Source organism: Gossypium hirsutum, chromosome D07, assembly GCF_007990345.1.
Source record: "Gossypium hirsutum isolate 1008001.06 chromosome D07, Gossypium_hirsutum_v2.1, whole genome shotgun sequence".
NCBI classification, from domain to species: Eukaryota; Viridiplantae; Streptophyta; class Magnoliopsida; order Malvales; family Malvaceae; genus Gossypium; species Gossypium hirsutum.
Window position 1 is genome coordinate 22,205,420 of NC_053443.1, and position 24,206 is coordinate 22,229,625.

Here is a 24,206-nt window from a genome sequence, read left to right on the forward strand (position 1 = left end):
AACATTGAAATTTCAAATTTCAAAAAGTATAAGGACTTAGAAAGACCTAATTGGAGAATATTGATTGACTAAAGCTAAAACTATATGCACTATACAAGTGTGGTAATTGAATTTAATCAAAGGAATTAAACTGTTACTATTTAGGATAAGAGCAAAATTTTAAAATTCAAAAAATATAGAGACTAAAATTAATTAAATTCAAGTATAAGATCTAAATCCATAACTTTAATTGTCTCTGTTTTTGTTCACGGTCATACCCAATATGAACTTAAAAAATGAGTAAATTACACTTTTAGTCACTAGATTATGGGTAATTTTTCATTTTAGTCATTTAATCTAAAAAAGTTATAATTTGGTCATTAAACTTTTCACAAATGTTTTTTTTTCACCCGACTATTAAGTGACACTTTTTAGTTAGTATAATAACAATTATAATCCTCAAAATTTATACTTCCTGACAATTTAACCTTCATTATGTATAAAAATAATTGAGTGACTTTTTTTATGGATTTTTTGTAACACCCCTAACCCATATCCTTCATCGGAACAGGGTTACGGAGCATTACCGAAATAAACAAATCAAATACAAACATTTCATATTATTTAATATTCATGTCAGATATTATTCATAAAGTCCCTTATATGAGCCCTCGAGGTCCAAAACATATATTAGAAACAAGTCGGGACTAAACTGGGCACTCAGAGAATTTTTCGTAAAATCTCAAAATTCTTCCAAGGTACAGGGACACACGCCCGAGTGGCTCACACGACTAAGAGACAGGCCAGTGTCTCAGGCCGTTTGGGTATTCGAAATAGGGCACATGACTATGTCCCAGCCCGTATGCATACCCGTGTAACTCTCTGACTTGGGTCACATGGCCAAGCCACATGCCCGTATGCTAGGCCATGTGAACATGAAAATTTGCATTAAGTAGGTGCAGGGGTCATACGGTGAAGCCACACGCCCGTACGGACGAAATAGGTGCAGGGGACATATTGCCAAAACACACACCTATGTACAAGGCCGTATGTCACACATGACTGAGACATACGCCCATGTGGACGAAATAGGGCTATTTCCAAGCCATATTTCTCACCCAAATTTGTCTTCCACCTACATAAACATTTAAACATATTCTTAAGCCAATACAATACATCCAAATCAAGTCAATATCAAGTATCATATATGACATATTAATACATATGACCAAGTCTTCATTTTTATCAAGTTAACCTAATACATATAAAAACATCTTTGTACTAAATATGCCATTTCATCCATTCATCAATATATCCATATGATTTCCACCACTCATCCATTTCAAACACATATCAACCATGTCTAGACTCTTATATACTTTTCAAAACATATCTATCACAAGTCATTCCAAAGGCTAGTTATAACCAAAACACATATATGCCATCAATGGCCCAAATCGACCTATATATGCCATTATAACCAAAATTTAGTTCGTTATATATATACCGAATTGAGCTAAAGGATAGTGTGATGTAACTCCGACTAGCTTTCAACCTTTACGAGCTTCCGAATACTATAAAACAGAAGAAATGAACAGAGTAAGCATTTAATGCTTAGTAATTTCGTATAACAGGAAATTAACTTACCAATTAATTCACATTTAAGGTAAGCAAAATAAACATGTTCAAACCAATTTGGCCAATTGCCTAAACACATGTCATCATCAAGCTTGTTAGTCATGTAATTCACATAAATACCAAGAAACATGAATGAACTAATCAATATTCAATTTCCACATACATGAATTTATCACTTCAAGTGTCCATGAACATGTACATATCATATCTTTGTATTTAAAGTATTTCTCATAATAATTCATCTTGAATTCATATCATCTCATATCAGAACTTTACCCGTTAAATAATTTAAAATATCGATGGATACAAGGGTAGTACACTTGAAGTGTACAAAGCTATAAATCGTCAATTTATATTAGGGAATGCTCATACGAGCAAATAAATGGGAAGTTCTCTCTCGAGCCATATAACGGGAAGCTTTTCTGAGCTGTATAACAGGAAGCTCATAAGAGCCATATTTAGGAAGCTCATGTGAGCCAATAACGGGTAGCTCTGAAGAGCCATTAATCAGGAAGCTCCGGATAGCCATATATCAGGAAGTTCAAGCGAGCCATATCGGGAAGCTCCGGAGAGCCATTAATCAGGAAGCTTACAAAGAGCCTTTAATCGGGAAGCTCACAAATAGCCATATATCAGGAGCTTCCTGATATATGGCTATCCGGAGCCATATTAACGGGAAGCTCGCAGGAACCATATAACGGGACGCTCTTTCGAGCTATGGTGTGTCCGCAACACATATAGGATCACAACCAATCGGGAACCTGTATCCATCGAATTTTATCTATTCAAAGAAGACTTAACATTTATCGGATATGTGACTAATTTTCATACATGTCAATTACACAATTCACATACGCAATATTCAATTCAAATATATAAATATACAATTTAGTTACACGAACTTACCTCGACAGTTGTTCGTGTACGTAAAATCTACTAATCCGACACCTTTTCTTTTCTACGATCTGACTCCGTTTTTGATCTATCCGGATCTATACGAATGAATTTAACATCAATTCAATACAACTCATATTCAATTCAACCCATTTCACATCTTAGACAAAATTATCATTTTTCCCTATACTTTTAATTAATTCTAATTTCGTCATTAGGCTCGAAAAATGAAATTCATACAATTTAATCATTATTCCAAGCCTAGCCGATTTTTATATGTAACAATAGAAGCCCATGTATTTCATAAAATTCATAATTTTTCTTTGAATTTTACAACTTTTCAATTTAGTCCCTAAATCATAATTTCATCAAAATTCCCTTTTCAAAAGTTTTTTTTATCTATCAACAACCTTCCATTTTCTGCCATAAAACTTCATAATTCAGCTATATTCATCCATGGAAAAGCCCAAGTACTTTGATAACTTTGCAAATTAATCCCCGAGATAGTTAAATTAAGCTATTACGATCTTAGAAACATAAAAATTACTAAAAACGGGACTTGAATACTCACCTAATTGAGCCAAATAAGCTTGCTACCTTCAATTTCTTCTAACTAGGGTTTCCATGTGGAATAATTTGGGAAAGATGATGAAAAAGATGATATTTTGTTATTTAATCATTTATCATCTTTTGTTATTTCCACTTTCCAATTTAGTCCTTTTCTTTATTAGATTTTCCCATGATGACTAATCATGTTTATCTACTAACTCCACCTAATGGTCTTTTTGCCATATAAAGACCTCAAAATTTGAATTCTATAGCTATTTGATACCTATAGCTACTAGAATCCAACTTTTGTACTTTATGCAATTTGGTCCTTTATATTAAATTAATCATGTAATCGTAAAATTTCTTTACGAATTTTTCATACGGTATTCCTATCATAATGCAAATCCATGAAATAATATTAAAATAATTTTCCTTCCGAACACGGATTTGTGGTCCCGAAACCACTGTTCCAATTTCACTAAAAACGGGTTGTTACATTTTTCCAATTTTTAGAATTTTAAAAATATTATGTTGAACTCTTATACTTGTAAATGTGTAAGTTCTTTTTTAAATTTATTTTATTAATTAATTACGTAATTAAGTTCGAATCTTATTAGGTATAAACATGTAGATTCTTTTTTAAAATTATTTCAATTAATTAATTAATTAATAGTTTAAGTCGAGTTAATTATAATTTGAATTGTTTAATCTTAATAATTGAAGTTTTATATAAAAGACGTAACCACCATCGTTTGTATAGTTACAATTATCATTGAAATTGAGATCAAAAGAAACTTAAAAGTAAAATGACATGTAAAATATGACCTTAAAGTGTTTGATAATTTTTAATAAAAGTTGAATTTATGTAAAACTACATGAAGTAAAGGTATAATGATTTTTTTAGCTCTCTAATATTATAAAAAAATATTTTAGTTCTCCATTTAATTTTTCTGTTTTTAGTCTTTAAACTTTTTTTTGTCAAATCATCCAAAAATAGATGGAAAAATAACTTTTTTTACTTTGCTAGCATACATGTGGATGACACATAAATATTTAAATACATTTTTAAAATTTTTAAAATTCAAAAAATATTATAAAAAATTTAAAAATCATTAAAATTATTAAAAAATTATAAAAAATTATTTTTAATATATTTTAAATTTTGAATAATTAATTAAAATGTTGACATTTTATCCACGTGACAATCCACGTGTAAGTCATGCCAACAAACGTTAGCTTTTCTATCTATTTTGGGGTGATTTGACAAAAAAAAATGAAATCTCAAAGGCTAAAAGAGACGAAAATAAATAATGAGCTAAAATAACTTATTTTGTAAAGTTGGAGAACCAAAAAGGTTATCATGCCAAAGTAAAATGACCTTAAAGTGTGATATTTTCTCTAGTGAGAATGGATTGTATGAAACAGGGGCGTCATGTCATCCGGTATCATTTTTCAATTATTTAATGACACTTCGATGTCATTAATGCATAATTTTGGTAACCCTAAACTTGAATCTTGAACCCCAAACCTTAGACCTTGAACTTAAACCCTGAACCTAAATTTGGATCCATAAACCCAAACCTTGAACCCTAAACTAAAATGTCAAGTTTAGGATTCGGGGTTAAAAGTTTCGAGTTCAAGTTTAGGGTTCAAAGTTCAAGATAAAAATACTAAAATTATGTATAAATGACATAAAAAAATTATTGAAATATCATTAAATAATTGAAAAGAGATACATGATGGCATGTCGTCCCTATTTCATACAATCATTTCTCTTCTTTAATAGAAACTAGATTTATTGAATATTTCAGTCATGCAATAAATTCTTTGACTTTTTCTAACAGGCAAGCAAATATAATAAATATGATGAGTTAATTGTAATAAATATTTTTAAATTATGAATCTCATTTTAAATTGGTTTTTTAATTTTAATATATTTTAATTATATCTTCAAAATATCTATGTTATATTAATAAAGTCCCTCTGTTATTAAAATCGTTGATTTTGAGATTTTCGAAACTTCTAGAAAAATTTTATTCACTTTTCTTTTTGATTTTACTTTATTTCTAGTTTTTTATTTTTTAAAGTTATGTGAACATTTGACTTCTCTTTAAAAATTTTCCTTTTAAATTATGTAATATAAGATTTTATAGGGCATGATTTATTTAACATCTATAGTTCGGAAATGTAATCAAAACGTTTTAAAGTTTAGGAATCAATTTAAAATGAAAATTATAATTTAGAGATTAATTTAAAATTATATTATTTAAACCCGTATTAAATAAATATTTAATAAAAATTTTAACTACCGCCTTAAAAGATGAAGATATTCACTACACCAAAACAGGCTTTTAGCGGCGCTTTTTTAGGTCTTTAGCGGCGCCTTTTAGCGTCACTAAAAGTATTTGCGGCGCTTTTTAGCGCCAAAAAAAACGCCGCTAATGAATGCGTCGCTAATTTTAGTGGCGCTTTTTCCACAAATGCCGCTAAAGACCAGAACCTTTAGCGACGCTTTTCCCACAAACACCGCTAAAGACTAGGACCTTTAGCGGCGCTTTTTCTATAAACGCCGCTAAAGACCAGGACCTTTAGCGGCGCTTTTCCCACAAACGCCGCTAAAGACCAGGACCTTTAGCGTCACTTTTACCATAAATGCCGCTAAAAACATGACTTAAAAAAATATTTTAATTAAATAATATATATTTCTATCATAAATATTATATTATGTTTTATTTTTAAAATTTAAACTTTAAACTATATACTTTTAAGGATAAAAAATATTAAATTAAAATTTCTATTAAAATTTTAACTTTAAAGCTAAATATAAAAATTAATGAATTTAGATTAAGAAAATTAAAACAAGTTACATCCTATATTAGAATTACATAAGAAAATTGTTTACATTCTATATTAGAATTACATAAGTTCTGTTTACAAGTTACATTCTATATTAGAAAATTGTTTACAAGTTACATTCTCTCATGACCAACTCTCAAAATCAACTCTTTAAGGGATCTTTTTTCCCTTAACTCGGTGTAACCGAGTTGCAAAATGTGGTTTTTCCATACTTTTCTTGCCATCCCACATGTAGCAGTAGCAGTAGTAGCCCAGTACTTACCAGCAGAAATGCTTACGATTGTTTTCTCACAAAGGGAATATAGCTGTACAAATTCATCCAAATGAAGTAAATAAAAGCTTCACTCCAGGGGAAGTTAAAATCAACAAAGACAATGGAATAGAACCTGTTGGCATCTAAGATGAGGATCTGAGGAAACCCAATAAAATAATGCTCCATCTTCAGTAATAGCCAAGCTATGTACCATCCCGGCAGCTATTGCAACCACAGAACCCAAGTACAGTCAAGGCCTCAAGGGCATAGATCAGCAGGCTCAGAATGAGAAATTAATTCAAGAGAGAATCACCATGTTCTCAGCAATATGCGGATTTGCTTTCTCAAGCAACAATGAGATGATGATTGGGTCAGCTTCAGTATGATGGTTTGATATAAGTACAACGTTGTGACCCTGCACCCAATTGTCTGACAATTAGATCCATGAAAAAGCCAGTTTAAACATGAAAGATTTAGCCAGTATTGCAAGCTTCCTAAGTCCCAGTTGCACGTAAAAGTTTCCCGAATGTTGAAAACTTAATATGACCACGTTTAGCTTATGCCAATACAAAATTGAAAGGAAAACACCATTAAACTTTCCTTCTGAATACTAATATATAACTTCAGCCTTGCTTGCATAAAAAAAATATAAATTAACATGATCTAAAGCTGATGAAAATTAAGAAATTAAAATAAAATGGACACAAATTTAACATACAAACCTATTATTTTATTTCTTCCTCAGATGCACGTTCTTGTTAGTTATTAATCAAAGAATATGCAAGTATTGTAGCATACAGAATAAAAAATTTCATCAACTTACTACCAAGCAGCTCTATGATGGATAAATCATGTTATGATTAACAGTACGTTTGTTCAAAAAGTAAATAATGACAATGACATCTTAGTGAAAAAGATGCTGGAGCAAAACTCGGTCTTGTTTAGAGGAATCAAGTAAAAGGAAAAAGAAAACTGAGCATAGTCACCTGCTTAAGCTTCTCCTCTATTTCATAGAAAAGAGAAAGATTGCCAACATATGAATTTCTGCAAAGAACATAATACACAGATGTTAAGAGAAGTGATTTTTTTAATTTTAAAAAAAAGAGACCGAACATGTCCTTCAGTGATTTTAAATATGAATAACATAAATGTTATATGAAGCACATGAAAGAGGGTGAATAAGTTAAATATACAAAATACATGCTTCTTTTTCTTTGCATTTTTGTCAATTCGGTTGATGATAAATAATCAAACATGAAGAAGAGGAAAACTACTAAAGACCCTATGAAACCCTCAATGAAAAAAACACAAAAAAGACTGCACAAGATAAGAAACATGGAATAAGCTTAACCTTGGATGGTCTCAAATAGTAGCTAATAATTAAGAAAGAATTACAGTCCCTATTTCACTTCTCTCTCTCTCTATATATATATATCTATATCCATGAACCTTAAAGTTTATTACCATGGTTTACAAAATAGAATTATGAAATTTTAAAAATACAAATTCCTTCAGCAAAGCACATGCTTAATTTTCAGGAAGCTTTTACAAATTAATTGATATCAGCAGAGAAACCAATGAAACCAATGAATTCTTCCAATGAAACCAATATCAAACATGTCATAGACACTTAAAGCAGACAATCCAATTCTAACAGCAATTTCTGTTCTATCCTTCAAGCATGTGAGTTTTATAAATGCCAAGTCAGGCATATTATTCATTTATAACTATCATTCAAGAGTATCAATGTGCTTTGGCTTTGCGTTTCTTTCTTGTTTCAATTTCCTAGTTTACATATGTATGTGCCACTGGACTTGTTAAGTGAAGAATGAGAACCAAATTTTTGTCAATGACTGCAGGACATAAGACCAAGAGCATCAAAAGTTTCCAAACATGAAACAACTAATCTATATTAAGCAAGTCAGAAAATCAACGAGGTTATTGTTTTAGCTAACATAATTTTCTTGAACAGGGGTAAATTAAAATTTTACCTTTAAACAGTCGCCTACTGCTGTAAAATAAACATCAAAACAGGTCCTAACATGAATATGACATATACTGAATAAAAAATTATGTAACCAGCTAAAGAGCAGCTGGACATATACTGATTGTATGTATGTCCAGCTAAAGAGCAGCCAGAAAAACCCACAAGATATCCGCATATCAGAATTAAATAAATAGAGGAAGCAAAGTAACTTAAGAGGTTGCATCTCCATTAGTTAGAAGACACACCACAACAGTTAACGTGTTAAATAAATTAAACCAATTAAATGATTCAATTTTAAGTAAAAGGATTAAGACAAATTTCAATGATTCGATAAATTAAATTGAACTCCATTTGTATAAACTACATCAGCTGCTATTTCAGATTTATTAACGTTAACTTACCTAAATCCCATACTTGAAACTTGATGTTGTTGTATTGTACAACCTCTACATTAAACCCAATCGCTGCAAAAAAATAGTTCAAAAAAATGGTGCATCGAAGCTGTCAGTCATTCAGAAAAAAAATGAAAACCTAAAACAAGAATTATAAAGAAGAACATTTCCACAATATGCATGTATATAGGCATACATACATTCTCAGTCAATATGCATGGAAAAGCTTGTAATTAAAAACCAAACAATGTTTTAATTGGGACAGAAGCTACATGTATATAGGCATAAATGCAATAAAAACCTCAAATGAAAAAAAAAATGATTAACTAAACAGTATCATTAAGCATTTCCACAATGAATTTCAAAAGATTTGGCTCAAGAAAATTACCAACCTAAATTTATTGAAATGCAATGGACAAATTACAACAGGATTAACATTTATAAAGCATCTAAACTAAGTGATTATCCTGAATCATGGTACATCAACAAAGCACCAAAGCCCCTAGAATACACAGCAACTTCAAGCACATATTAGAAACATTTCGACTGAGCTAAAAGTGTAAAAAAAAAATAGATTATGCACAAAACTGATCTCTTGTGATGTCTTTATAACCAAGTGATTAAAAAGTTGCACATTACCCACATCCAAGCCGATTAAAAGTTAAAAAGGATAAGCTCTTAAACTGTTTTCCTATTTCCCCTGAAAAAGAGAAGAAAAGGTAAAGCAAGACTAACGAGACAATTACCATTTGAATTCAATGTGGTTAACAATCAGCATACCAAAGAACAAAAGAATTTACCTTTGGAAAGTCAATTCCACAAGATATGTGAACCTTTGAAGCAGGGAAGGCAACCATAAAAGAATCATTTCTCGAAACATAAAATGGTTCACTCAAATATGGTGCCAATTTCTCAACATTGTTGCCACACCGATCCAAGGCCTCTTTTCTGCCAACTTGTTCTATTGCCTCTACCCAAGCATTTGCAGACCCATCAAAAATAGGAACCTGTGTTAGTTAAAATTCCAATCATCACCATCTATAAAATTGTATGAAAAAAGAGACTCAGCTAAATTATTACAGTGTTTGTACATTATATGTTACATTAAACAGTTCTCTCTACAAATTCATTGACTATGTTTAAATCTCCTCGCTCATCCCTCAATCTAGAACGCATATCCTACAATATGGCCTTCAAAGGTTCTTTCCGGCTGTTAGATTGCAGCTTCATGCTTTTAGCTTGCTCCAAAGTTGTCTTGAAGTGAACGAACAATTGAATATATATTTGTTCCATGTAAAATGTAAAATCATGCATTTTATTATCCAACAATACCTTACAGGAAAAGTCGCTTTTCTTGCAAAAAGGAAAGAATGTGACAAAAGTAACAACCAAATGAATAACAAAACTTACAATTTTAAGCAAATTAAAAATCAATTTTGATATCCAAACAAAAATTATGGCACTAACCTCGACCTCAGTATCCTCAGAATCGAGACTTTGAATCTGAATTCTACAATTGTCAATGCCTTTAGCTTCCAAAGCCGAAAGCAAATGCTCGACGGTCCGAATCTTGTATCCGTCTTTGCAAAGAGAGGTACACAACAGTGATTCTCGAACAAAATCGATGGATGCAGGAATCAAATTTGAGTGAAACTCAAAGTACCTTCCTTGGCTGGTGAATCCCGGCCATATCTTTACCTTCGAGACCTTCCCCGACTGAAGTGTTTTTCCCGACAGTTTGATGCATCCTGCTAGGGTTTGTTGAAGCTTACCGGTCTGGGATCACAGTAGAAGTTAACGGAAATGGAGATCAGGTTAGGATGTTTTGGGAGTGAGGGAAGGTACCGTTTTCCATGAGATGAGATTGGAGGACTTGAATGAGTTAATCGCGGCGGAGAGATGCATGTTCCAGAGCGGAATGATACGAGGTTAAACTTACAGCTATGGCAAGATTTTCTTTTGGCGGGTTTTAAAGTTATGAAAATATTAAAAAAGCATTGAACTTTTTCCCTAAAAAAAAAACAAATTCAAAAGCATTGAGTGATAGCTTGGATGACTTCCCATATTGTTGCAAATTCAAAAATAAAGGGAATCGGGGTAGGGGGAGAAATGGTTTGGGAAAAATAAAAGGACTGTCTATTTGGGGAAATTGGGGGGAAACAGACTCTTGTTCGGCGACAGTTGTTTCTTCTCGTTCTTGTTCAACAACAGCTGTTTCTTCTTCTTCTGCAGACTTGAGTTTCCAAGTACCGTAAAGAGTTTTGCTGTTTTTGAAGGATAAGGTCAAGTTATTGGAAGAAAAGGTGGAAACTTTGGTCTGAAAATGGATAGAATTTGGATAAAAGAAGAGGTTTTTAGGAGATTTAAAATGGGTTTTGGAGATTAAATGCAAAGGAGTTGAAAATGCTGAAATTGTTGCCATTTGGTCTTCAAAATATGTGCTTTTGGAAGAGAGAAATAAGAAAAATTTGGGGGGGAAATTTGGGGTTTTTTCGTTTTTGGGTTTTAGGGGAGAAATTTGGGAAAAAAGCAGCGCGAATTTTTTTAACTAAAATGAATTTTGTGGCGTTTTTTATAAAAACGCCACTAAAAATAAAATTAAATTTTTACCGTGACACTTTACGTTTTAAAAAATTCAATGCGTATTTGTGGCGTTTTTCATAAAAACGCCGCTATTGCTTACATTTTGCGGCGTTTTTCTCATAAACGCCACTAATGATTGACTTTTTCTTACAATTTTATATTTAATTATTATATAATTCATATCAAATTTAAATAAATAAATTTTGAAAATTTAAGTAATATTTAAAAGAATAAGATAAATTTTAAAATTTTTATATAATTTTTTATGTAAGAAAACAAAAACAAAAAATTTTAAAATATGAAAAAAAAACTTTAAAAAACTATATTAATGATAATTTTAATAAATTAAAATTCATATTATCTCTTTTATTGTCAATCTGTTATATTAATTTGTTACATTAATTTATTTATTTATCATTTTTTTAAAATATAATATTTAAATATATCAAATGATTTAAACCATTTAATCTAAATTTAGATTAAATATTTTTAAATATAAAAACATTAATTAATTGTATAAAATTTTATCATTTAACAAATCTAAAGTAAACCTTAAATCCTGAACCATTTAATATGTATAAAATTGATCTATTATCTCTTATATAATTGTAAAAGAGATAATAATAATTTTAATATATTAAAATTATTATTATCTCTTTTACAATTATATAAGAAATTATTTAATATATAAATTAAAAAACACCAATGAATCTAAACCCTTAATCCCTATCTCCTAAACCCTGAATCATAAAACATAAATCCTAAACCCCTAACCCCTCTTTTACAATTATATAAAAACTTAATTAATATAGGAATTAAAAAAATACTAATTAATCTAAACCTTAAACCCTAACCCGACCTCAAATCTTTAAACCCTAAATCACTAACTCTTAACCCCTAACCTCTAACCCCTAACCCCTAACTACTAACCCCTAAATCTTATTTAATATATAAATTAAAAAACACTAATTAATCTAGACCCTAAATCCTCAACCCTAACCCTAACCCAAATCCCTAACCCCTAACCCCTACACCTTATTCAATATAAATTAGAACACACTAATTAATCTAAACCCTAAACTCTAACCTGACACTGAATTCATAAACCTTAAAACACTAACTCTTAATCTCTAACCCCTAACCCCTAGATTACAACCCTTAAACCAAAATCCCTAATCCCTAATCCCTAATTCCATAATCTATAAACCTTAAAATTGTAACTCCTAAATCGGTCTTAAATCCTAAATTAACCATATACCCTAAATCATATACCCTAAACCATATATATTAAACCCTAAACTATAATAATAATTAATTAAATATTTAAAATTAATACCATCGTATCTTTTACAATTAAAGTTTTATGATATTTTATTTTACTCATAATTTAATATATTTTTCTAGTAAAGTAGTTTAAATAAACTGTGATTGAAAAATAATAATAAATAGCTAGGAGTTAGGAATTAGGAATTCTCTTTAATAAAAACATTTTGTATTAAACAATATTATTTGTTATAATTTAAATGTAAATTTGACCAATATATAATAAATACAACGAAATATCAATTTTTTCAACTTATAATAAAAAATATAATTGAAACATTACTTGAGAATATATCAAAGAATGAGATAATTGAGAATATATCAAAAACGGGCATTAGCGGCACTTTTTAAAAAACGCCACTAAAGGCCCGAGCATTAGCGGCGCTTCTTCAAAAACGCCGCTAAAGGTCTGAGCATTAGCGGCGCTTCTTCAAAAACACCGCTAAAGGCCTGAGCATTAGCGGCGCTTCTTCAAAAACGCCGCTAAAGGCCCGAGCATTAGCGGCGCTTATTCAAAAACGCCGCTAAAGGCCCCAAAAACTCAAAAAACGGCGTCGTTGGGCTTAGGCTTGTTGCGGCGCTTTTCAAAAAACGCCGCTAATGCTTATTTTTAGCGGCGTTTTCCAAAAAGCGCCGCTAATGCTCGACCTTTAGCGACGTTTTTAGAAAAGCGCCCTTAATGCTTGATTTTTAGTGGCGTTTTTTGTCCAAACGCCGCTAAAAGCCTGTTTTGGTGTAGTGATTATTTTCATTATTAATAGCTAGACGAACACATAAATTAAAACATCGCTAATTTGATGCAGAATAATTGAAAAAAGTTATCTTTATTATACGTCATTTGAAAACCTATATGCATTAGTGGGATCTTTTTCCAAGGCATAAGGTTAATCACTTACAACACAGTTTTTCAGATCACTGTCCAGTTGTTGTGGATACACTTGGGGATGGGGGATGCAAGGTGGGGTAAAACAGGGGTATTTTTTTGGTTAGGGGTCGGTTAATTATTTTTTTATTTTTCGGTTAACGGTTAATTCGGTTCGAAATTGGTTGGTTAATCGAAAAAAAATTAATAAATAAAATTATGATATATAAATAGGTCCACTATTCACCTAAACCCAATCCAAACCCAAGTATCCAACCCAACCCAACCCAATCATAAAAATTACAAATAATTTAATAAATAAAAATAAAATTCTAAATTTTATGCTAAATTTAATAATTTAATAAACCCAACCCGACCCAAGTATATGCTAAATTTTTGCACATGTTTTTTTTTGTAGGTTTAATGCAAATGGAGATTTTTTGGAGAGAAGAAATAGATACAAATGGAGAATATTAAAGACTTACATTTCAATTATGTGTTAATTTCAAGACTTATGTAATGTTAGTGATTCAAAGACTGATGTACTGTTTTTAATTATGTAGTAATTCAATTCGGTTAATTCGGGTAATTCGGTTAATTTTTAACCAAAAATAAAATCATATAATTTTCGGTTAATTCGGTTAACCGACTGAATTGACCGAAGAAATTTCGGTTTGGTTAACGGTTAAAAATTTTGAAAGGTTGGTTAATTTGGTTAATGTTATTTCGGGTCGGTTAATCGACTGAACACCCCTAGCTAGATAGTGTGATGGGATCTCCGACGATTTCCAACCCGAGCGAGCCTTCGGAACATTATAAACATAGAAAAATAACACAAAGTAAGCTATAAAGCTTAGTAAGTTGATATGTAAGTAATAAGAAATCTGTTAACCTGCTTTTATCAATCCTCACAACATGTTCTCAAGATAATACAATCAAAATTGCACATAGTTCCATTATTTGCTCATGTTCACATCAAGTTGTCTACTCGAGTCATAGCCAATAAATTATTTATATGTTGCGCTACAGAACTACAAATTAAAATCCGCTTGATTTTTCAGAATTTTCAGAATTTTTGGTTTAGCCAATAAGTACAGTTAATTCTTCAAAGTCGTCCATGTTCTGCTATCTGACAGTTCCGACCCTTCTTCTCTAAAATTAATTATCTCTTAGTACGGGATTCAGATGATATTCCCGTTTGTTTCTCTTTAAAATAGACTCATTAAGAATTTTGGTCATATAAATTATAACCATAAGTATCTTTATACAATTTTTAATGATTTTCCAAAGTCATAATAGGGGATTCCAAAATCATTCTAACCTTATCTCACAAAAATTCAAATATATCATAATACAAGATTCTTTTGCTTACACCGTTTCTTCTATGTGAAACTAGACTCAATAAGATTTAATTTCATGTCTTATTCAACCTCTAATGTGATTTCCAAAATTTTTAGTGAATTTTCAAAGTTATACAACTGCTACTGTCCAAAACTGTTTTATTGCAAATTTTACTCTTTCATGATTTCTTTCATACAATTCATAAAATTTCGTTTCCAGTTCCACACGTCCTCATAACACATATCATATTTCATCTATACAATTCTCATAGATCATATTTCATTTCATTCTCAATCATATAATCATTTACATAGCTAACCTTAGCTTTCACAAGTTTAATCAATTTAATTCTTATATAACATTCAATTCATACTTCCATATAGCTAAATGAGCACATTTTGGTATACAACATATTTAAACACATACCTTTCTCATTTCATATACATGATACGGTATGAACTCACCAATTCACTTTTATTTGATTCTCACATAGGTTTTGTACGTACCTGTCTTACTTAACTCAATTGTACTTTCATTCTCAACTTTCACTTACTTGTTAATTTTTGTCACGAATACCTTACTTTCGTTGTACCATCACTTATAACCATGTTTCATCCACTTTTCCCGTTGAACCATTTGGAATACTAAAGGATACTCGAGGATTTTGTACACATAGTACCGTAACAATGTCATATCCCAGATATGGTCTTACATGTAATCTCGTATCGATGCCAATAACCCAGCCATGGTCTTACACGAAATCACATATCGATGCCAATGTCCTAGACATGGTCTTACACAAATTCTTATATTGATGCCATATCTCAGATAAGGTCTTACACGTAACCTTGGTAACCCTAATGTCATGACATTTGTATCCTATCTATTCCTAAGGTTCAACTGGGACTTTTACTTTGTCGAATCTCCGTCGAGCATTTCCAAATCATTGAAATCACAATTAAATTCAATATTGAAGCATTAACCATAATTATCTCAATCAAGCATTTAAACATGTATAATTTAATGCTTATTAAACATACGAACATACCTTATTCGCTGAAACGACAAATTAGGTCGACTAACCCGATACTTTGTTTTCCCCCATTCTAGATCCAAACCTCGTTTATATCAATCTATATAATATCACAATTTACTTATTTAATCATCATTTCATTCAATTTAGCACAATTTACACATTTTGGCAAAATTACATTTCCCCCCCTTATTTCACATTTTTGTACTTTAGTCCTTATCACATGAAATCACAATTTCATGAAATTAAACACAAACCCAAGCTAGCCAAATTTTCCATATCTTACTAGCAGCCCATATTTTCAAATTATTTCACATTTTAACCACTAAATTTCCACATTTCACAATTTAGTCCAAAATTGAGTTTTTTTCTCAAAAATCACTTTATAAAAGATGAAAATCTAAAATCAAACATTCATAATCTATCATAAATCATCAATTTAATCAGGATTTCAACAATAGCAACATGTTAAATCTTTAACAGTTTCGAATTTAGAGGCACAGGCTAGCTAGATTACGAAGTAATGATCTCAAAAACATAAAAATCATTAAAAACGAATTAGGAATTCATACCTAATTGAAGGGATTAGGGTTGCCGAATGTTGAGCATAAAAATGGCTGCTTTCTCTTTAAGTTTCGGCTGAAAATGGTGAAAAGATGATGTTTTGTTTTTATTTTATTTAACTTATCATTAATTACTTATTTACCCTTTTACCCTTTGAAAACATTAATAATAACACCAATTGCCACTCCACTATCATCCACTATCTCATAAATGAGATATTTACTACATAAGGACCTTCACTTTTAAGTTCTATAGCTATTTGATACCTTTAGTTTATAGAACACAACTTTTACGCTTTACGCGATTTAGTCCTTTTTACCGAATTAAACACTTAAATGGTAAAATTTCTTTACAAAAATTTTACACAATAATTCTATCATGTTGTAAACCATAATAAAATAATAAAATAAATATTTTGACTTCAAATTTGTGGTCCCAAAACTACTATTCTGATTTAGTTAAAATCGGGCTGTTACAGAACAGGTTTTTACAGCGTTAGTGGATAAAGAAGGTTAAGCGCACTGAGCATGAGAAGAGAAAATGAGAGAAAAGACAGAATAAGAACAAGAGGTATTCGAGTCATTTAGTTCTTCTTAACGGCCCATGAAACGGGTGAGATTTGATAGACCTCCACTGGTACTGTCAGCTGCTAGAGTTGAATCAGTTGTTAGAGCTAAGCAGGTTCTGATATGTGGGTACTATAATAGACGCCATCCAAGAGAGTGTTTGAAGAGGACTTGGGCTTGCTTTAGGTGTGGGACAGTTGGACATAAGATCAGTGAGTGTCCTCTTATGGTTAAGCCGAGGCAGGCTCAAGTTTAGGGTCAAATTCTACCTCTGAGGGTTGGTCAGTAGCCTGCTAAGGGTCGAGGTTAGATACGAGGGCGTAGTGGTGGAGGTAGTGGTCAGAGAGCACCGAATAGAGGTGCAGGTCAGGCTTAGGCTACGCAGCTAGCCATGGTTTATGCGGCGAGGTACCGTGAGGATAGAGATGTTGTGGACGTGATTGTAGGTACGTTTTTTATCCATACTTTGCCCTATTTTGTTTTAATTGATCGTGGTTCTATGCATTCCCACATATCTAGTAGTGTAGTGGGAAATTTGAGGATTGTGGTGAAAGGCACTAGTTGTGAACTTTCTGTGATTAGTCATCTGGGTCAATCTATTCGAGTTAGTAAGGTATATAGGAGGTGTTTGCTTAAGGTTCAGGGGTATACTTTCCCTACTAATTTGATGGAGTTTTCGTTTGGGGAATTTGACTTGATTTTGGGAATGAGTTGGTTGGTGGAGCATCGGGTATGGTTGGATTGTGAGACAAAAAAGTGACCTTCAAGGTTGGTAAGGATGAGGAGGTTGTGTTGGTTGGGGAGAGTTGATATAAATTATCCAATGTGACCTCTGCTTTAGCAGCTAAAATGCTAATCCGTAAAGGCTGTGAAGCATATTTGGCATGTATGCATTGCATGAGTAGTGTGGATTCGACTATAAGGGAAATTCGCACGGTGAAGGATTTTCTTAATTTTTTTCTTGAGGAGTTACCAGGATTACCTTTGGATAGAAAGGTCAAGTTTGGGATTGATTTACTACTAGGTATTGCTCCGGTGTTCGTCGCTCAATATCGAATAACGCCAAATGAGTTAAAGAAACTTAAATTGCAACTTCTGGAATTTTTAGATAGAGGATTTATTCGGCCTGGTATGCCTCCATGGAGAGCACCAGTTATTTTTTTAAGAAAAAAGATTGATCTTTGTTCTATTTGATAAGTTTCGTGGAACTTTTGTGTTTTCAAAAATTGATCTTTGTTCTGGGTATCATCAGTTGAAAGTTAAGGAGGCTGATGTACATAAGACTGCTTTCAAGACTTATTATGGTCATTATGATTTCCTTGTTATGCCCTTTGGATTGATTAATGCTCCAACAGCGTTCATGGATCTTAAGAATTGAGTTTTTTAGCCATATTTGGATCAGTTCATCATTGTGTTTATCGACGACATTTTGGTTTATTCTAAGACCGAAGAGGAGTATCACAAGCATTCTCGTATGATTCTTCAGATTATTTGGGAAAAAGAATTGTATGTTAAGCTAATTAAATGTGAGTTCTGGTTGGGTGAGGTTATGTTTTTTAGGCATGTGGTTTCTGCTGAGGGTATTCGAGAGGATCTTAAGAAGATAGAGGCTATTCTGGATTGGAAAAAGCCTTGAAATGTGACTAAGCTTCGGATTTTTCTGAGTTTGGCAGGATATTAGTAAAGGTTTGTGGAGGCGTTTTCTTTGATAGTAGCACATTTGACTAAGCTGCTACGCAAGAATATTCTATTTGTTTAGGTTATTGAGCAGCAAGTGAGCTTTGAGAAGCTCAAGTCGGTTTTGACTTATACACTAATTTTGATTCAGCCTGAGCGTGAGAAAGAGTTCATGATTTATAATGACGCTTCGCATATTGGTTTGGGGTGTCTGTTGGTGTAAGAAGATAAAGTTATTGCTTATGCATCTAGACAACTTAAGAAGCACGAGGGTAATTATCCAACTCATGACCTTGAGCTTGCTGTGGTTGTTTTTGAGCTAAAGATTTGGAGGCATTACTTATATAGTAAGAGATGTATCATTTACACTGATCATCAGAGTCTGAAGTACCTTCTTACTCAGAAGGAGATGAATATTAAGCTGTATCACTGGATCAAGATGCTTAAGGATTATGATTGTTTGATTGAGTATCATCCTGGTAAGGCCAATATGGTGGCTGGCGCTTTTATTGGAGATCTATGTCTCATTTGAAGGCGACGTTTGCTCGCTTAAGTTTGTTCGATGATCGTAGAATTTTGGTTGAGTTACAAGTTAAGTCGCATTGGTTAAATGAGATTAAGAGTAAACAACTTTTGGATGAGTATCTGATTAGTTTAGTTCAACAGTTATATGATGGTAAGACTTTGAATTTTGGGTATAATGATTATGGGATTCTATATTTTGGGGGACATATCTATGTGCCTAAGGATGTGGATTTAAGACAGTCTATTTTGCGGTAAGGGATGTGTGCCTAAGGCCGCTTCTGATAGACAGAAGTCTTACGCGAACCATAAGAGGTGAGAGATTTGAGTATGAGGTAAGGGATCAGGTTTTTATTAAGGTGTTTCATTGGAAAAAAATTCTCAGGTTTGGTTGTAAAGGCAAGTTAAGCCCTTGATTTATTGGGTTGTATTGGGTTTTGAGGCATATGGTGCGAGTTGCTTATCAACTTTAGTTACCTCCAGAGTTGGGTCACATCTATGACGTCTCTCACGTGTATATGTTGAGATGTTATCGATCTGATCCGTTGTATGTGGTTCCAGTGGAGGAGATTGAGTTGAGGCCAGATTTGTTTTTTGAGGAGGAGCTGATACAGATTTTAGATCATGATTAAAGTCTTGAGAAGAAATATCATTCCTCTAGGTAAAGTACTTTGGTAGAATCATGGGTCCAAGGAAGCCACTTACGAGCCTAAGGACCTGGTGCCTCAATAGTCCCTCATATTTTCGAGTCAGGTAAATTTCGAGGCCGAAATTTCTTTTAGGAGCGGAGAGTTGTAACGCCCCAAATTTCTAATTTTTGGACGGTATTTGTTTGCAAAATAATTTGCTTTAGTGTGGTGATTAAGTGCTTGGAAAGTATGCTTTAGGTCCCAAGTTTGATTCTCTTGTTTTGGGATTTTCTGTTAATTTTGGCTTTAAGTTAAGCTTGAGCCCTATGGTTTAAATTAATTTCTTTGTGGGGTTATGAAAACGATGAGCCTAGTAGTTCAATGGTTAAGCTTTAGCGTACTTTGGGGTCTTGAGTTCAAGTCTTGGCATGAGCATATGGATTATTTTTGTTATTTGCTATTTGTTGGAAGTTAAGTTCTTTTTAAATTGTAAAAGCTAGATGGTTAGATTATTATAGGATATTTTATCTTTTTATTTTTAATTTAATTCTTTAAGTTATCAAAATAAAGCCAAATCCCTAAATTTGCTCTTAGTTTCAATCGTTCAACTACTCCTGCTTGTTCCACTTTCTTTTCTAATTTCCCAAATCTGCAAACTTTTCTCTTTTTCCTTTTTGCTTTTAATTCGGTTATATAACTGTTCTTTCTTGCTTGGCCTTTTCTTCATTTTCTTTCTTTGGGGGTTTACATATTACGTTAATAAACTGCTATTAGATCTGCGTGGATTGTGTTAAAAGAATTGTTCGCGTAAGTTCATTACTTAGATTCTCCCTATGTTTTAATTAGTATGCGATTCACTTTCTTTTAGGCGAAAGAGGTAGAAATCAATGTCCTCTGGAGGTGTAATTGTTATGATTACTTGCTGATTTTTGAAGAGTAAGTATTCGACATTAGTATACAATATGAAATTTTGGTTTAAAAATTCATTCTTAGATGGGTTTTATTGTGATTAATGAGTACAATTTGATAAACGATTGTAGGTTTCGTGAGTTTCAGAAGTGTGGTTAATCGTATTTTCGATCAAGTGTGTGAAAACGACCCTTAAACTCGATAGAAACTTGACAAATCGTAAAACAGGAGCTATTTTCGAAGCTGACTACTACCACACGACAGTGTGTCAAGTAATGTGGTAGATTGTGTTTGGCACACGGCCGTGTGAGACTTTGCTGATCGTGTGGCCAGGCAATGTGTGGCACTTGGCCGTGTGAAACTGTGCAAACCGTGTGGAGCACACAAGCTAGGTTTTTGGGCTGTGTAGGTCACACGATCGTATGGTACTTTTTGCTAAATTTTAGGGCTTGACTAGGGGCTGTTTGAGGGACTCAAAATTTGGACCCGTAGGCATTATATGGGGCCAGAAAGGCCTAAGTGTACATAAAAGTATTCGGATAAGCTTATGAGGTATGTTAAGTAAGAAATGTTACCTTTAAATTGTGTGCTATGTTATGATTTGTATGAAATATATAGTATGTATGCCATATGATTTATAATATATGTAAGTATGATATATGGTTATGATTTATTTGTGTTCTGGGTTGGGTTATAATATGATAGAGGAAGTGCTATATGGAAGATAGACTGCAAATTTGTGTGTGGCAGCTCAACCACAAATATATGAGTGGCACACCACTACAAATTGGTGTGGTTGGATGGATGGACTCTTGTAGTCCTATTTGGTGTGATTTGTTGGACGGAGATGGTGTGTAGAGGATGGGGTAGGACATGATATGGTATGTTAAAATATGCTATGTTATGATTCGATATAACATGATATGCCAAGATTCAATATGATATGATACATTAAGATATGATTTGTATAAATCCTTAAATGATATGAAACTATATGAGACATTCTGATACATATGTATGTTTGTATTGAAATTATGAGCCAAATCACACAGTGCGCTTTAAGCTCACGCCTTTGTTGCTTTGTTTCAGGTGATCCTCCGACTTAGGATAGGATGGCGACTCTGGAGCTTGGGTTTCACATTTTATTTTGGTTTAGTACTATGGATTTTACTGGTTTTTGTTGTTATTATGGACATTCTAGACTTTTTCTTTGTTTAGATCTTTGGGACCTTTCTGGTTTTTATTACGCAAAAGTCTTTTCCTTCTTAATGATGCTTAACTTGAGATAACTAAAAGAAAAGGAGAATCACGATTTTTCAAACGATATGCGGTACAGTTTTCTACTGTAAGTCTAACTGAAATTTTCAAAGTGATATATCTCGCAAATGTACCAATGAGTTGGTTTTGATTTTAGTAAAATAATATAAGTTGTGAAAATTGCTATGCTTTCAAAAAGTTATTCTAATTACTTTTCTTTCTACTGAAATGGGTTTTCAATAAAATTAAACATTTTTTTCTTTTGCTTAAATGATGTAACCTCCATAATCCAACTGTAACATTTAGGCCGGGTATGGAGTGTTACATCTCATATAATTTATCATAGTCTAGCTTGGTTATTAGTCTAATCATGTTTTATAGTGATTAATTTTGATTATAGTTATTCGGATCTATTTTTTGTTGTTGCAATTTATCTATACCTCTAACTTCAAAGAGAAATTTGCATATATTAATTGAAGTACATATTATGTTTAGCATATGATTATCTTAGAATATAAATCTAGGGGTGAGCATTCGATCGAATCGAATCGAATCGAATCGAAAATTTTCGAGTTAATCGAGTTTTCGAATCACATTTTATCATCCTAACTTTATTTGATGTTTTCTCGAATCGAGTCGAGTGCAATGGAACTCGAATCGAATCGAATCGAATATATTTGTTTGAGTTAAATTTTAAAAAATAATTTTGGGTCCTTGTAACCACTGTCACCCATCGTAATAAAATTTGTCCACCTTAATCAAATTTTTTATTAACTTTCATCACCTTATAATTTATTTATTAATTTTTTATTTATTGGTTAGCTTCTCTGCTTGCTTAGTTGTTTCAATTATCTTTAGATTCTTGACACTACGTATTTTGGAATTAAAAAATATATTAAATGTAAAAATATGATTTTTTAATAAAAGTTATTTTAAAAATAAAATGTGAAATTGATACCAATATAAAATTTTAACACGAATATTTTATGGCATAATTAATAATTCAATTTTAATATAAATATTCAATATGACTAAACAATTCAATAATATAAATAATATAAAATATGAAATTTAATTTAATAATATAAATAGAAGATATAAATAAACTTATTACTATTTATGTTTAGTGATTATTTTTGGATAATTTTGATTTTTTATTTGAGAGTAAAGGGTGAGAAGTAAAAGTTTAGGGGGAAATAAAAAGTTTTGGGGAATAAAAGTTTGAGGGAAAGTAAATAGGGGGAGTAAAATTTTGGAGGGAAAATATTAAAAAAAATTGGAGGGGGGAGGGTTTAGGGTAGATTGGAGGTGGGATGGAAAGAGAATAAAAGTTTTAGGAGAAAAGTGGGATGGAATAAAAATTTTGGGGGAAAATAAAAGGTTTTGAGGGTTTTGGGGAGTAAAATTTTGAGAAAAAATAAATGGGAGAGTAAAATTTTGGTGGGAAATGGATTTTGGGTAGATTGGGGGGTTGGGAGGGGAGGAGAGTAGAAGTTTGGGGGAAGTGAGAAGGAAGAAAAGTTTTGCAGGAAAAGTAGAAAAGTTTGGGAGTTTGGGATAAAAATGTAAAATATTATAGTTTGATATTCGAATTATTCGAATTATTCGAGTTATTCGAATTCGAAAACTCAACTCGATTCGAACTCGAAATTTGAAAAAGAAATTCAAGTTGATTCGAATAACTCGAATAACTTGATTCGTTTAACTCGAAATTCGAATTTTTTTTCAATTTTTTCGAGTCGAATCGAGTTTTGCTCACCCCTATATAAATCAATTTAATAAAAATTAAAATATTATTATAATTAATTAAATTTTTAATTGAAAATTATTGAATATAAATATTAGAGATAAAAAATTAATAAAAAATAACTAAATGAAGGGTAAAGTTATCCTTTTATTTAAAATTTATTTGATAAATAAACCTTAAACAAGTAGGTATAATATGCGATAACAAAGGTTGAGATCCAAAAGATTATACAGCCCTAATGGCCCAAGATATTAACAAACGATGGATAGCTACAAACTAGAGACTAATTATACCCTTCAACCTTTCAACTTTATCATCGAAGGGATATTGAAGTATACACATCGATGCATTCTTAATTCATCCTTGTTTGCAGGTCCAATCTACACTCGTGATTCAACATCCAGCTCTCAGAATCTTTCACCATCTCTAGAAGACACAAACGTCACTCACATTTTCCATGAAGCTTTTGTTTGGTGATGGCAATCAAATTGGCTAAGCGTACAATACACCTCAATTGCGAATAGTTTCAGGGTGCGACGAAGTTTTGGTTCTTGCCTTAAATAAATAGACAAGGGGAAAGCCCATTTTATCATTATTTCACTTCAATCGTCTCAAGTGGGCTCTTCTAATCCCATCTCATACACA

The 24,206-nt window shown here is 32.0% G+C and overlaps 1 protein-coding gene across 9 annotated transcripts; it reads right to left on the reverse strand.

The window, feature by feature from the left end:
- Positions 1-5,946: 5,946 nt before the first annotated feature.
- Positions 5,947-11,049, reverse strand: LOC107954427 (glycerol-3-phosphate acyltransferase, chloroplastic). Of its 9 annotated transcripts, XR_005915794.1 has the most exons (9): positions 10,394-11,047; positions 10,016-10,324; positions 9,349-9,555; positions 9,188-9,248; positions 8,558-8,620; positions 7,156-7,213; positions 6,483-6,584; positions 6,303-6,391; positions 5,947-6,221 (listed from the first exon to the last, which is right to left on the reverse strand). XR_005915794.1 is itself a non-coding variant. In XM_041096712.1 (7 exons), the coding sequence occupies exons 4-7, from the start codon at positions 8,566-8,568 to the stop codon at positions 6,191-6,193; spliced, it is 372 nt and encodes a 123-aa protein (XP_040952646.1). In that variant the 5' UTR covers positions 8,569-8,620; positions 9,188-9,248; positions 9,349-9,518; positions 10,016-11,045; the 3' UTR covers positions 5,947-6,190. The 9 variants fall into 9 exon arrangements, 5 of the variants coding, with proteins under 5 accessions (XP_040952646.1, XP_040952649.1, XP_040952647.1 ...); XR_005915795.1 differs by having other exon boundaries at positions 8,558-9,248; positions 9,349-9,518; positions 10,016-10,128; positions 10,212-11,049; XR_005915792.1 differs by lacking the exon at positions 9,188-9,248.
- Positions 11,050-24,206: the final 13,157 nt, after the last annotated feature.